Raw genomic sequence first — 13,609 nt, 5'->3', positions numbered from 1 at the left:
CAGGAAGTGAGTGGTAAGTTATAATTATAATGAAACCTATGTGACTGCTGAAGTGAGTAGAAAACATTTTTATCAAACTCTGAAGTGTGAATTAACACCAAGTACTTGCTTCTCAGCAACAGATGTACCTTACTGGCTTTAATTTTGTCAGAGGCAGTTGAATCAGCTCTGTTTTTTTACTGAGCATGGATTTGTAGTCCTAGAATTACAGAAACAGTGTCTCACAAAAATGATCTGCTTTTTCCAATCTTTTTCTAGAAAAATAAACTAATTTTATCAATTAATTTCTCATTTTCAATGGAATATTTTTTTACTGAACTATTCACCTTTTTGCTGTCACTAAATAATAATAATGTAGTTATTAATCAGTAGTATTTTTTAAGAAGCTTTTTAATCTTTGAATGACAGTCACACATCATTTTCTTTTAGGATTTTTGCTTCCATCTCCATGACAAACTCACCAAATTCCCAAGAAACAGAAAATGTTTTTTCTGAAGTTGTTGAAGCTGATATGAGTAGCGTGGAGGGCAATTTTCTTAGCCCTGCAAAGCTACCTGCTATTTGAAATGCTGCAGAGGAAATTACGGGTTTGCCACAGCTCACGTTTCAGGCTTTTCTTGGGTCTAACTCTTATTTTAGTAACAATTTCTGTTTTGAAAGTCAACCAGAAACAAGACTTCTTAAATCGGAGACATCTAGAACTGACCAAAGAAGATCCTATTGGCAATGTTAACTGCACCAAGATTATAGAGGGAGACATAGAAGAAATTGAAAAGGTAAAGCTTGAGACATTGTCAGTGTCATTTAAGAAACGCCGCAGACTAACAACAAATGACTATATTAACATGACAGCAGACTGTGCCTCCTTCACAAAGACTAGGAAATATATTATGGAATCTCTCAGCAATGAAGAAGCAGAATTTCCAATTGCTTACTCAATAGTGGTTTATCACAAAATTGAGATGCTCGATAGACTTCTAAGATCAATCTATGCCCCTCAGAATTTTTACTGCATTCATGTTGACAAAAAGTCTCCAGAATCTTTTTTTGCTGCTGTGAAGGGAATAGTCTCATGTTTTGATAATGTCTTTATTTCCAGCCAGTTAGAGAGTGTTGTGTATGCTTCATGGAGCAGGGTGCAGGCAGACATTAATTGCATGAAAGATCTCTACAGAAGAAGCTCCAACTGGAAATACCTAATAAACCTCTGTGGCATGGACTTTCCTATAAAGACCAACCAGGAAATAGTAGAAAAATTAAAAGCCCTTAAAGGTGAAAACAGCCTGGAAACAGAAAAAATGCCTGCTTATAAAGAAGTGAGATGGAAAAAACACCACGAGATTATTGATGGTAAAATAAAGAACACAGGTATAGACAAACAACTACCACCTCTCAGTACTCCAATTTTTTCTGGTAGTGCCTATTTTGTAGTTAGCAGAAGATTTGTAGAATATGTATTAGAAAACAACAAAATACTCAAGTTCATTGAGTGGGCAAAAGATACCTACAGCCCAGATGAGTACCTGTGGGCAACAATTCAGAGAATCCCTGAAGTTCCAGGTGCAGTTTCTTCTAGTGACAAGTATGACGTTTCTGACATGAATGCACTGGCCAGATTTGTCAAGTGGCAGTACTTTGAAGGTGATGTGTCCAAAGGTGCACCCTACCCACCATGCAGTGGAGTTCACGTTCGGTCTGTCTGTGTTTTTGGGGTAGGGGACCTGAACTGGATGCTACGAAACCACCACTTCTTCGCTAATAAGTTTGACACTGATGTTGACCCTTTTGCAGTGAAATGTTTGGAGGAGTATTTGCGACACAAAGCTTTGTATCTGCAAAAGAACTGAAGTACTGCATGTTCCTGTTAGAGAACATAGGTACAAATAGTATAGAGCTATGTACTTTAACATGTAACACTAGTGGTGGTGGTGCTGATGATAGGTATAATTGTTCTTGCCATGTTGGTATTATGGTGATGACACTTTCCCTGTCTTGTCCATGGACAAGGGGAAGAGAAAACATATCTCAAGTGATAATGGGGATGCATTGTATTGCACACTGAGGCTTGAAACTTTGGGTACAAAATTGAAGAGAAATTTTTGGAGGGCAAGCTATTTGAAATATTTATTATTTAAAAGATGTAATCAGTGGACTTCCTTTGGTTAGACTCTTTTCTTTGGTTAGACTGTTTCTTTTAAGGCTTGGAAAATGCATGTCGCTCATGGTTATTCCTCATTTTTTTTTCCCCACAAATGTAAAGCTAGCTGTGATGTCAGTTATTAATTGAAATAAGTAAAGTTTGGGAGGAAAAAAAAAATCACATTTGGGAAAAAAAGTCCCAGAGAACATAAGGGACACACAGAATAAAAACAGATAACGTTGAAACAGGGGGAATTGTACAAAACCAGATCCCAATTAGAGAAAAACATGCCCCAAGCAGTCACCAGCCTGGCCTTGAGACAGGCCTGCAGGACAGATGGAAGGGGTGGAAAGGAGCACTCCCCACAGCTTATCTTGGTTACAGCCTTGAGCACTAGGGAAAAAAACAGAGTAATCGAAATCAGCCTATGTCGTGGTAACGCCATGTGGCCCCTCACACCCTCTCCCCCTCACACACACTCTGGGATGGAGAGGACAGAGGCCAACTAGAAGCTTGTGGGTCGAGACAAAGGACAAGGAGGATTCTTCACCAGTTAGGGTCCTGGACAAAACAGACTCAACATGGGGAAAAATAATAATTTAATTTCACACAAATCAAACACACACAGGACACAGACAACACACAGAGCAGGGCTTGCATATGTTACCCCACCCCTCCCTTCTTCCCAGGCCCAAATCACTTTGTTCTTGGTTTCTCTCCCTCCTTCCCCCCAGCGGCACCGGGGGACAGGGGATGGGGTTTAGAGTCAGTTCACAGCCTGGTGGTTCTATATAGTCTTCCCCTGCTTCCCTCTGTGGTCCCTCCCATGGGAGAGAGTCCTCCACGAACCTCTCCTTCATGAGTCCTTCCCATAAGGTCCAGAGCTGCTCCAGCCTGGGCTTCCCACAGAGTTATGGGCTGCTTTGGGAACAGCCACCTCCCCTGGCACCAGGATCTTCCGAAGATGCATAATGTGGGTCCACTGGCAGAAGAATCCAAGTTCACCACTCTTGGAATCTTCAGGGAATGTTCCACCATGTTCCTCCATGAATGCAGGAGGACAGCTGCCATCTCACCATGGGTTGCAGGGAAACTTCTGCTTGGGCACCTTCTTCCTGTGCCTCCAGCTCAGCTCCTTTCCAGCTGCTTGCTCTGCTCAGGTCTCAGTTCAGTTCTTTTGTATGTTTATCGCAGAGGTGCATCTATTGTCCCTCTAAGGCTCATTGGTTGGTTTTGTAGCAGGGGGGGCTTCTCAGCTTCTTACCTGATCCACCCTGGGGCCCTTTCTCTGCTACCAAAAAACCTAACAAACCAAACCAGAATACCATATTAATATATTAATGAGCTGTTAACATATTAAAATTCACACCCCCAGGCTAGAGGGACCCTACTAATGACAAGCCCCCCTGCTCTTTGAGCAGGTGCAGTGAGATTCCTGAGCATTGTCACTGGAAGTGGAAGCAAGGAATGAGTTGACCAATCGTGTGTGCCAGTGATAGAATAGTGTTAGAGATAAAATTCTCAGATTTTTTTGGTATAAAAGTAGCATTTGTGTTTCAGAAAACAGAGCTTGCCTTGTGGAATACCCCACTGCTCCCTGTTCTGCACAGATCTGGATATTAGAAGCAAATCTCTTGACTCTGTGTGTGAATTGGCTTCTTGCAGGCTGGGTGACAGACCCCACTTTCGGAACAAAACCTGGAAGGGAAAGATGAAAAAGGGGGGGGAAAAAAGAGCTGGTCTGCACAGACTTCATACTTGGTACTGAAACATCTCAGGAAAAAAAATAATTATAATTTGAAAACTATTCAGAAAGGAATATACCAAAGCCACCTGTTATAACTTAAATCTGGTTGCTGTAGTTCTGTAAAATGTAATTCTTAATCCTCCTGAGAATTTAATCTTCAGTATGGAGTATTAAGAACTTGTGTTTAAATTTTCATAGCCAAATCTTTCTTTTGTACTCTTAAACTCCCCTGATAATGTGACATAAAATTTATATGCTAGTTTGTAATTATATATTCTCAGGGAAACTTCAGTTATGTGCCTGATGAGAGTTAGACTTGTAATTTTACACTTCTTACTGTATCGGGGGTCTTGCTTTTGTATGTAAAGTGACTCAAGTTTATAAAAAACTTGAAAGAATTGCAGTTGTGTGTACATGTCTCTCATGGAACTGCTAGTTTCTGTTTTTTGTCAAGCTCAACCCGCATTCCAGATTCTTTTATCATTCAGTATGCAAAAATAAAGTTATTTTTCTAAATGATACTTCGTATTCCTACAATTAAAGTCCTAAAGCTACCACCAAAAAATCCTGAAGTGTTTTTACTGTAGTGTGCCATACACAATTGAAGCTGCATCTGATACAAGTCCTACCCTTCCTCCATATACACATTCATTCATTCATTCATGTCCCTATGCTTGTTTTGGTGCACCAGCTGGTGCAGCTGATTTTTATTTATTTGCTTCATTTCATACAAGGGAAAGGAGGACATCTGGATGAGTTTTGTTCCACTTTATGTTCCTGCTTAGTTTAGCTACTGCAAAATGGCACAGAAGCATGGTGATGTGAGAACTGGGCAGCGCAAGGGATAATACTTCTTTCCATATCAATTCAGGTTAGCTAAGCATAGTTACTGCCAGTTGTCTCATCTTACTCCTGAGATGACACTGGAATTCGTAACAGGCACTAGCAAATGGCAAAACAGACAAATTTTTTGTTTCTTTTACTGTTGCTGTGATGGCAGCATGTGTTTCTTACAAAGGTAGTTTGTTGTGAAGTTTCTCCTAAGGTGTGCCCCAGCACTTAGAAATTAGCATAATGAACTGCTTACTGTTGATCATGCAAACAGGTAGGGAGGCAAGCAATTTAATCTGAAATATGTCCTATTCTTGCCAACTCTGCCTTCAAAACCACCTGAAAGCTCTTTAGCAAGTTTTCATACACTCTCACATGATGCATAAAGAGGTAATTGAAGCCTATGAGCTGAGGCAGTGGAGAGAAAATACCTACCTTGTCCGCTCCACTCTTTGGCTTTTTTACAAGAATGGTCTTAGAGACAGTTGTGCTCTACCACCTTTGCACAAGCTACAACAAAGTGTAACTACTGCATATAGTACTGGGAAATTCCAGACACTTCTTACATTTTTAGCATAAAGGAAGCTGACTATTTTTAAGAATTTCCACCTAAAGACAAGCTACATTAGTAGGTTCAGCAAGACCAGAACTGCTACACTGCTAGATCAAATAGACTACAAATATGATAATGAAATTCTCTGCACCCATTTACCTACCTATTCCAGCCTGTTTGGTACTTACTCATTTGTTTAATACAATGAATGCCTATGTATCTCTCGTGTTAATGACACTGCTACTGTAAATAGACGAGAAGATGCTATTTGACAGGGTGCTCCAAATGTTACTATTTGGTTAGAATCGAGAGAGATCCTGTCTACACTCACTGAATGTTGCTATAGAGGTCCAGGTTGGAAGGGAGGGACCTCTGAAGATCATCTAGTCCAACCCCCTTGCTTAGAGCAGGACCACCTACAGTAGATCACACAGGAACAGGTCCAGTTGGGTTTGGAATGTCTCCAGAGAAGGAGACTCCACAACTCTCTGGGCAGCCTGTTACACTGTCCACTCGTAGAGGTGGTCAGAAGCATTGCTCCCAGCAAAGTGGAGTCCTCAGAGTAAAGAAACTTGTATTCCGTACGAAGGAAAAATCAGAAAATGTTGCTGTTTAGTGTACATTCTCCATAAGGAAGACTTCATTTTTTATTCTGGGGGAAAGTGAATCACAAACCTCCCCTCTCTCTAAAACTGACTGAAGAGATGTTCTAATTGAGTAGATTTTAAATGGTCTAGAAAGGCAATTTCATGAAAAGAACTCTTAATCTGCTGAACAAGTACTGAATATGACAAGGGAAAACAATAGATTAATTAACAATATTGCAACTACACAAGGAAATTATGAAAAGAAATTATGGTCAGCTATTATGGGTGGAGAAAACTATGTCAACTTAAATCAGTGTTTCACTGAATCTGCCAAGAAACTTAGCCAAAATCATAGAATCGTTCATAATCATAATAATCATCCTAGGATCAAGCAACTGTATGGCACCAACAAAACGCAAATAAAATTTGAGGGGATTATATCCCTTCCTGAAATCAGGAGTAGGTTTTTCATAACTTGTCTCAGTATTTAGAGGACTGGAGTAAAAGCATAGTACAAGCTTGCATGAACACGAAAGAAGAATGCTTCACTGACAGTGCAGCAAAAAGCCAATCTTGATGCTTTGCTGAAGACACTCTTGTTAGAAACAGCTCAAAATTAAAAATGTTATGATTAGATCAACCTTTTAACCATTAATTCTGAATACAGTGGTGCTCCGATACAAGAAAACTGCTGATCTCCACCAAGTTCCCTCTCAAGGAAGAAGGCAACATACAGACCTGTACCAGGATTGGACTTGGAAGCTGGACAGAGGAGAGAGCAGTTAAAATGAAAGCTGTGACGGTATGTGCTGCCCAGGGCACTTGCTCTTTCCAGTTCCGGCTGCATGCATGCAGCTTACACCAGACCCCAGACTGTGACCTTACAGTCATTTTGGCAGCTAGGAAGGAAACTGTTTTGCATTCTGCCTATCAAATAATATTTTCTTTTTTTTTTTTCTTTGTGTTAGAGCTTGTTTAGTTTTCCAGTCCAGCTTACCAGTGCTAGAACGAGGAGCTAGTGAAACTGTTGTTGAAGTAATACATATACTATTAAAAATTCCCCAACTTTTATTTTAATTTTCCAAAGAAGAATTTTCCAAGAGAGCTCAGTGCATCGGAGGCACAGCTCCAGTTCAGTCCTCACACAAAAACATTCTGAGTGGCCCTAAAAATAGTAATAGAATCACAGAATGATTTAGGTTGGGAGGTACCTTAAAGATAATTTAGATCCAACCTGCCTGCACTGGCAGAGACAACCTGAACTAGTCCAGGTTGCTTAGAATCCCATCCAACCTGGCCTTGAATGGCTATTAATATTAGTACATCAGTTGAAAAAAACTAACAACAATTTGCTTGGTTTAATGGTAATCATTGTGGTGACCAAGTAACCTCTATTGCTAAGTGTCACCAGGCAGAAAACCTTTAGGCTCAAAGGTTGATTTGATCCCAGAAACTGGCTACCTGTGCTTTCATCTCTTTCCTGCCTTAGGTTTGGTTTGACAGGAAGCATGTGCTTGGCACTCTTGCTGCTTCCTATCTAGCACAACAGAAAAAGACAGGAAACTTTCAAGGTGAATACTGCATTTTAAGGTTGCCAGCCAGATCACCATTACTTGGTGCGCTTTTGGTCTGACAAAAATTTATCTAGCTTGTAACATCAATGCATTAGAGGATAAAAATTAAGGAAGAGGCCATCTGCTACAATATAGTTGAACTGTAGTGATAGGGAGAACATAATCCCTTCCTCCAGATTCAGTGCTATCGCTAGCTCCAAATGGCAGTGGCAGTCATTAAAATAACACAGTTCTGTTGCAATCTTTCACTGTTTTAATTTTTAGCTTCTTTTACTCTTGAAAATTATAAAATTGAATTTTTCTAGTTACTTATAGAATATATAAAAGAGTTTAAATATAGTGAGCACCATTTCAGTTAATTAAAACATGGGCAATTTTATTACATAAAATGGTTTCCCAATTCTAGTTAGTAATGCCATTCATCCTCAGTTTAACATTTCAATAATATAGAAGATCACTTTCTAGAGTTTAAAAATTTTCTTCTTTCCAATAGATTAGTTTCCCCAACTGTGTTTTTAATACTCTAGACTGCAGTGTGGTAAATTAGCAGTAACCCGCTTTTGACAAGCAAGAGGCGATCCAGTTGCCTTAGACAGCAGGCACAAAAAAGCAATACCCTTTAGGTTATACTCTTTTTCCCAAAGAAAGTCACTCAACTTTTCTCAGATATTCTTTCAGAATTTTCAAGAATCTACACTGATTTGATTTATCAAGTTATTTTCCTCATATTGTATCCTGAGTTTTTCTACTTCATAACTGAAATTAGTCTGTTTCTCAGTCTTTGCATATAAGTAAGTGGGGTTTTTTTGGGGGGGGTCAACTCAAACCAATCCTTTGTATTTCCATTTTGGTCTCTCTTATTTGCCTAGTCTTACATTACAGTATCTTCAGACACGGAAATATTTCTCTCCCTGCCCTCATTTAAATTGTGTCTCTAAAACTGTGCTTTGCTGTTGGAGTCTTACACATGATTGGGCTCTTATAGGCTCTGCCAGTATTGATTTTTGTGTCCTGTATAGCTGTAATAGAGCTTTACAAGAAAAAGAAGACAACCTCATCCTTCAAGTCAAACTGGTGTATTTAGAAATACATTTTTTTCCCCAAAAAAAATGAAGTTGTATAGAAAAAAAAAAAAAAGATAATACAGAAAAAACATCAGCTAAGAAAAAGGTGTCTGGATGGGTCCTGAGAAGATGTCACCCCTTAAAATCCATGCCAGGAAACTCAGCAAACAGGATGTATAGTCACTGTCATAATGCCTCTGCTCCCATGCCTGCTCCCTGGGGCAACTGACCTTTTGAGTGCTCTTACTCTCTTCAAATGACCAAAATCAGAAGAGCCAGAGAAAAACTTTTAATTTTTTTTCATGGGAGCTAGTAAAAAAGATTTGTCTTCACTGCTTTTTACACCTTTTCTGACTGCTTACCAACTGCAATTGAGGGCACAGAGAAAAAGAAGGTCTCTTCCTTGGTATCTCCAATCTCATTGCTTCTCTTCTTCCTTGGTGATCAAGACTCCTTCCCTCACCTCCTTGGTTCATAGTCTCCTGCCTCCTTTTCTCCTCCTGCCATAATCTGCTGGGAAGAGAGGGCACCTCTGAATGAACTGCCAACAAGACCTTGCCAAATGTTACTGCAGGTGGCTAAAGTAAAAGAAGAAGTGAAGTTTCAGGAAAACCATTCACCCGTGGGGTTACAGATTCTACTCAGGGCAGGTATACTTGATTGCCTTGCTCCTGAAGGCTCTCTTCCCCACTCCAGCTTCTCATCCCAGAGGTCCCAGCAGTATCTAGGATGAAAATATGATGCAAGTCCCCTTTAACTATGTATATAAGCAAGAGAATCCTTTGGTGTACTATCTGTCCAGCTTTATTCCACAACCTATGCTGAATCTGAAAATCTTTCTTAAGTGATGTAATTATTATATATTTAGATACCTGAGGAAAATAAATTAGATTTCTCTCAACAGCTGAAATCTTTCTAAATACTTTCTAATCAATAAAATTTGCAACACACACTGCTTTCCTTTTTGAATTACAATTCAAAATAAGAACTACTACATGCATCACATTTCATAGAATCATAGAATCACAGAATGGTTAAGGTTGGAAGGGAATTTAAAGATCATCAGGTTCCAACCTCCCTGCTGTGAGAGGGACACCTCACGCTAGACCAGGCTGCACAAAACCTCATCCACTCTGGCCTTAAACACGTTGAGGGAGGGGGCTTCCACAACCTCCCTGGGCAACATATTCTAGGGCCTTACTACCCTCATGGTGAATAATTTCTTCCTGATGTCTAACCTAAATCTCCGCTCTTTCAGTTTAAAACCATTACCCCTTGTTCTATTTCTACCCTCTCTGGTGAAAAGCCCTTCTCCAGCTTTCCTGTAGCTCTTCCAGGTACTGGAAGGTGCTCTAAGGTCTCCCCAGAGCCTTCTCCAGGCTGAACAGCCCCAATTCTCTCAACCTGTCTTCATAGCAGAGGTGCTCCAGCCCTTGGATCATCTTTATGGTCTTCTCTGGACCCTCTCCAACAGCTCCATGTCTTACTTGTGCTGAGGGCACCAGAACTGTACACAGTGCTCCAGGTAGGGTCTCACCAGAGCAGAGCAGAGGGGCAGAATCCCCTCCCTGGCCCTGCTGGTCACACTTCTTCTGATGCAGCCCAGGACACAACTGGCTCTCTGGGCTCCAGCACATACTGGCAGCTCATGTTGAGCTTCTCATCTACTACCACCCCCAAGTCCTTTTCCTCAGGACTGCTCTCCAGCCGTTCTCCCCTCAGCCTGTATTTTTCCCTGGGGTTGTGCTGACCCAGGTGCAGGACCCTGCACTTGGCCCTGTTGAACTTCATGAGGCTGGCACTGGCCTATCTCTCCGTCCAAGGTCCCTCTGGATGGCATCCCTTCCCTCTTGGGTGTCAACCACACCACACAGCTTGGTATCATCAGCAAACTTGCTGAGGATACACTGAATCCCACTGTCCGTGTCTCCAACAAAGATGTTAAACAGCACTGGTCCCAATACTGACCCCTGAGGGACACCACTCATCACTTGCCTCTATGTGGACATTGAGCCATTGACCACAACTCACTGGGTGTGGCCATCCAGCCAATCTCTTATCCACCGAGTGGTCCATCTGTCAAATCCTTGCCTTGTCAGTTTGGAGACCAGGATGTCATGAGGGACAGTGTCAAATGCCTTGGACAAATGTAAGTAGATTATGTCAGTCCTTCCACCATTATCCATTATGTCTCTAGCCTTGTCATAGAAGGACACCAAATTTGCCACATGACAGTGATTTAATGACAGAGGCTGAAGTACTTGGTGGCTTTCAAGTGAGTCCTCAACCTGCTCACACCCCTGAGACTAGTTGGACTGCCCCCAAAGGTACTGAGGGAACTATCCAACATCCTCACAAGGCTGCTATCCCTCAGTTCTGGGAGATCATAGAGGTGGGAGGAGGCCTGCAATGATAAAAGCAAAGCAAATGTTGCACCTGTCTTCAGAGAAGGGCAAAGGGAACAAGCTGTGGAACTACAGACTTCCTTTTTGGTCTCTGGGAAAACCATGGGTGGAGCAAGATCTCTTGGACATGCATGAGCACACAACGGAGAAGACTAGGAACAGTCAGCAAGGATTTACCAAGGCTAAATGACACCCAACATGTTGGATGGTATTTTCACACAGTCACGGAATTGTTGTTGGAAAGGGGCCCCAAGATCACCAAGCCCAGCTGTGATAAAATGCCTGATTTGTGGATGAGGACAGAGCAGTAGATGTTGGCCTGGATGTACATGAGCAAGACTTCAACAGACATTTTAAGGAAAGGCAGTAAGAAGTGGATCAGAGAAGAGGGGCTTCGAGGTGCCCATTCTACCTACAAGGATTTTTTCAGGTGCCAGACTTTTTGCTAGTGGTGACCATAAATGGAAACAGGAGAGTTTCCAGCTACAGAAAGCAGGGATGGGAAATTTCCAAGGCAGGAGGCTGTGCCATCTCTGTCCTTGGGGAATTTGAAGCCCTGGTTGCATTAAGTCCTGAGCAACAGTGTCTGACCCTACAGCTGATCTTGCCTCAGGATGGGCTTGGATTGGAGACCTCCTGCAGTCCACATCAGCCCATTTTTCTGTATTTCTCCAGCAGTTATACAGTTAAAAAACCACTCCAAGGAAATGAGAGCTGAAGAAAAATATTTCCAGTTACATAATTAATTCCTTATGAACTTAAGGCTTTAAATAATAGGTGATACCTCAGGCTTGCTGTAACTCATTTTCTCATGTTGCACACATCCACTTTGTCAACCCTACAAATACCAGTCCCCACAAAGTTCCAACACATTGTTCCCTTTTTTTTACCTGTTTGTTTACTTTTACCTTAGTGTTCTTTTCACAAGCATACTGCTACATCTGTCTTGGATTAAATTTGGTCAAATGCTTGCTTACACTAATGATGGAGATACACTCTGAGGTGGGCAGGGTGCTTACTATATGTAATGTACACGTATCTGCCCATTACTGGCAACTGCATTTCAGAGGACCAGTTAGCCCAGATGAAGCCAGGAATAGTGATTAAAAAATAACAGACAAACAAACTGGGAAATAACAAAGACTCTTAGCACTTTCCAGTACTGTTGTGACCACCGTTTGGCTTTGCTCACACCCTCAAATGAAGCCATAGACAAATCCATTTGTGTCATAAAAGAGTGGGATGTTAAGAGATGGTTCCCCACTTTTCCGTGGAGTACACTCAAGAGGAAAATCAGTTTGTGTTTGTACAAGTCTCTCTTTGGACAAAAGACAGTACAATCAGGTCAGTGTTCTGTGTGCTGCTCTAAGAAGGTATTTGGCTTTTTGGACATTTAAAGGTTGTTGTAAAGGTAGACGTAATGATTAAGTGTAGGAAAGCAAATCTGTTCTGTGTCATTTTCATGTGTTCTCCCACTTGCCTAGGAATGTCTGTATGCCTGGATTTGTATGGTACTTCTAAAAACTACTGTAAAGAAGACTAGATGTATATGTGTTAATATAGCTTGTAATCTCTTTGGACAGGGCCTGATACTTGAAATAGTTTAGACTGAGGATTAGTATTATACAGGCCTTTGACGGGAATTTGCTGTGGTCTAACAATCCATGCAAGATCTTGGCTTTCCATTGGTAGATGAAAATATACCAATGGAAGTATTATTCTTTGTATATAAGCGTTAAGGTTATAGTAGTAGAAATTATTTTTGGCAGAAGACAGTATTTGGTTAATATTTATTAAGTGCTGCTCTCTTTAATTGATGGAAAAAAAGAAGAAAAAATAATTCTACGAACATGATTTCACTTTTTGCTGAGTGCTCTGTGTCATTTGTTGGCAAAGGTAACGGAAGGAAAAATATCTGCAGCAGAAAGTAACCATGAAGTTGTTTTTTTACATTAACAGCACTGGCTCCAATTTTCTTTCCCATATTTGGTATTGCTGAAACTACAGTAAATAAATATGATACAATTTATATTTCAAGCTGCTAGCCTTGGCCAGTTTTCAAAAGTAATTGAAAGCACCTGATGGGGGAACTTGAATAGTTATGCCCAAAATTACATCCCTGCCCCACTACACCTGAATTTAGGAGTATCTTCTTTCCATCATATTCTCATCTGATCTTTTGTGCTTTACCTAAACACATGAATCTACATGCCTGTTTCCACCTGGCCTGGTCCATGCTGCATAGCTCAGTGCTTAGTTAATTTTTAAGTCTACACAAAGACATAGTGCTGTAGGCACACTCAGGAAAGTTTCCTCTCCCTCTCCTCCCACTTCCTCCTCCTCCCCTCTGTGTTAGAAGAAAAGCACACTGTTTTTAAAAAGAATAGGAAATACAACTCTGTCTACACAGGATTTTGTTCTCTGTATAGAAATCACCAGCTCTATAAAGACAAGTGGGTTAAAGACAAACCCTTCTCCATACTTACAGGCTTGGCCAGCCCCATGTAGCTTGTAACTCCCTGTTCCAGTTGTTCATGCCTCTATGGAGCCAGGCACTTAAGCCCAGAATAGGGAATTAGGCACATGCTTCCAGCATCCCTCTGGAAAAGCATTTTAAATGTTGTCTGTAAATACAGCCCAAGGTGTACATCTTGACTGATGCTTGCAGTTCTCTCTGCAGATGCTGCATGCTATTTGCACTTTATAAC

The 13,609-nt window shown here is 41.0% G+C and overlaps 1 protein-coding gene across 1 annotated transcript; it reads left to right on the top strand.

The window, feature by feature from the left end:
• Positions 1 to 566: 566 nt before the first annotated feature.
• On the top strand, positions 567 to 1,847 carry GCNT1 (glucosaminyl (N-acetyl) transferase 1, core 2). The gene has a single exon (XM_009994878.1). It carries the CDS (start codon positions 567 to 569, stop codon positions 1,845 to 1,847), a length of 1,281 nt encoding a protein of 426 aa, XP_009993180.1.
• Positions 1,848 to 13,609: the final 11,762 nt, after the last annotated feature.

This window comes from Chaetura pelagica, unplaced genomic scaffold, assembly GCF_000747805.2.
Source record: "Chaetura pelagica isolate M959 unplaced genomic scaffold, ChaPel_1.0 scaffold330, whole genome shotgun sequence".
In the NCBI taxonomy this organism is placed as follows: Eukaryota; Metazoa; Chordata; class Aves; order Apodiformes; family Apodidae; genus Chaetura; species Chaetura pelagica.
The sequence above is the reverse complement of the archived record's forward strand: the minus strand, read 5'-3'. Positions and strand labels throughout refer to the sequence as shown.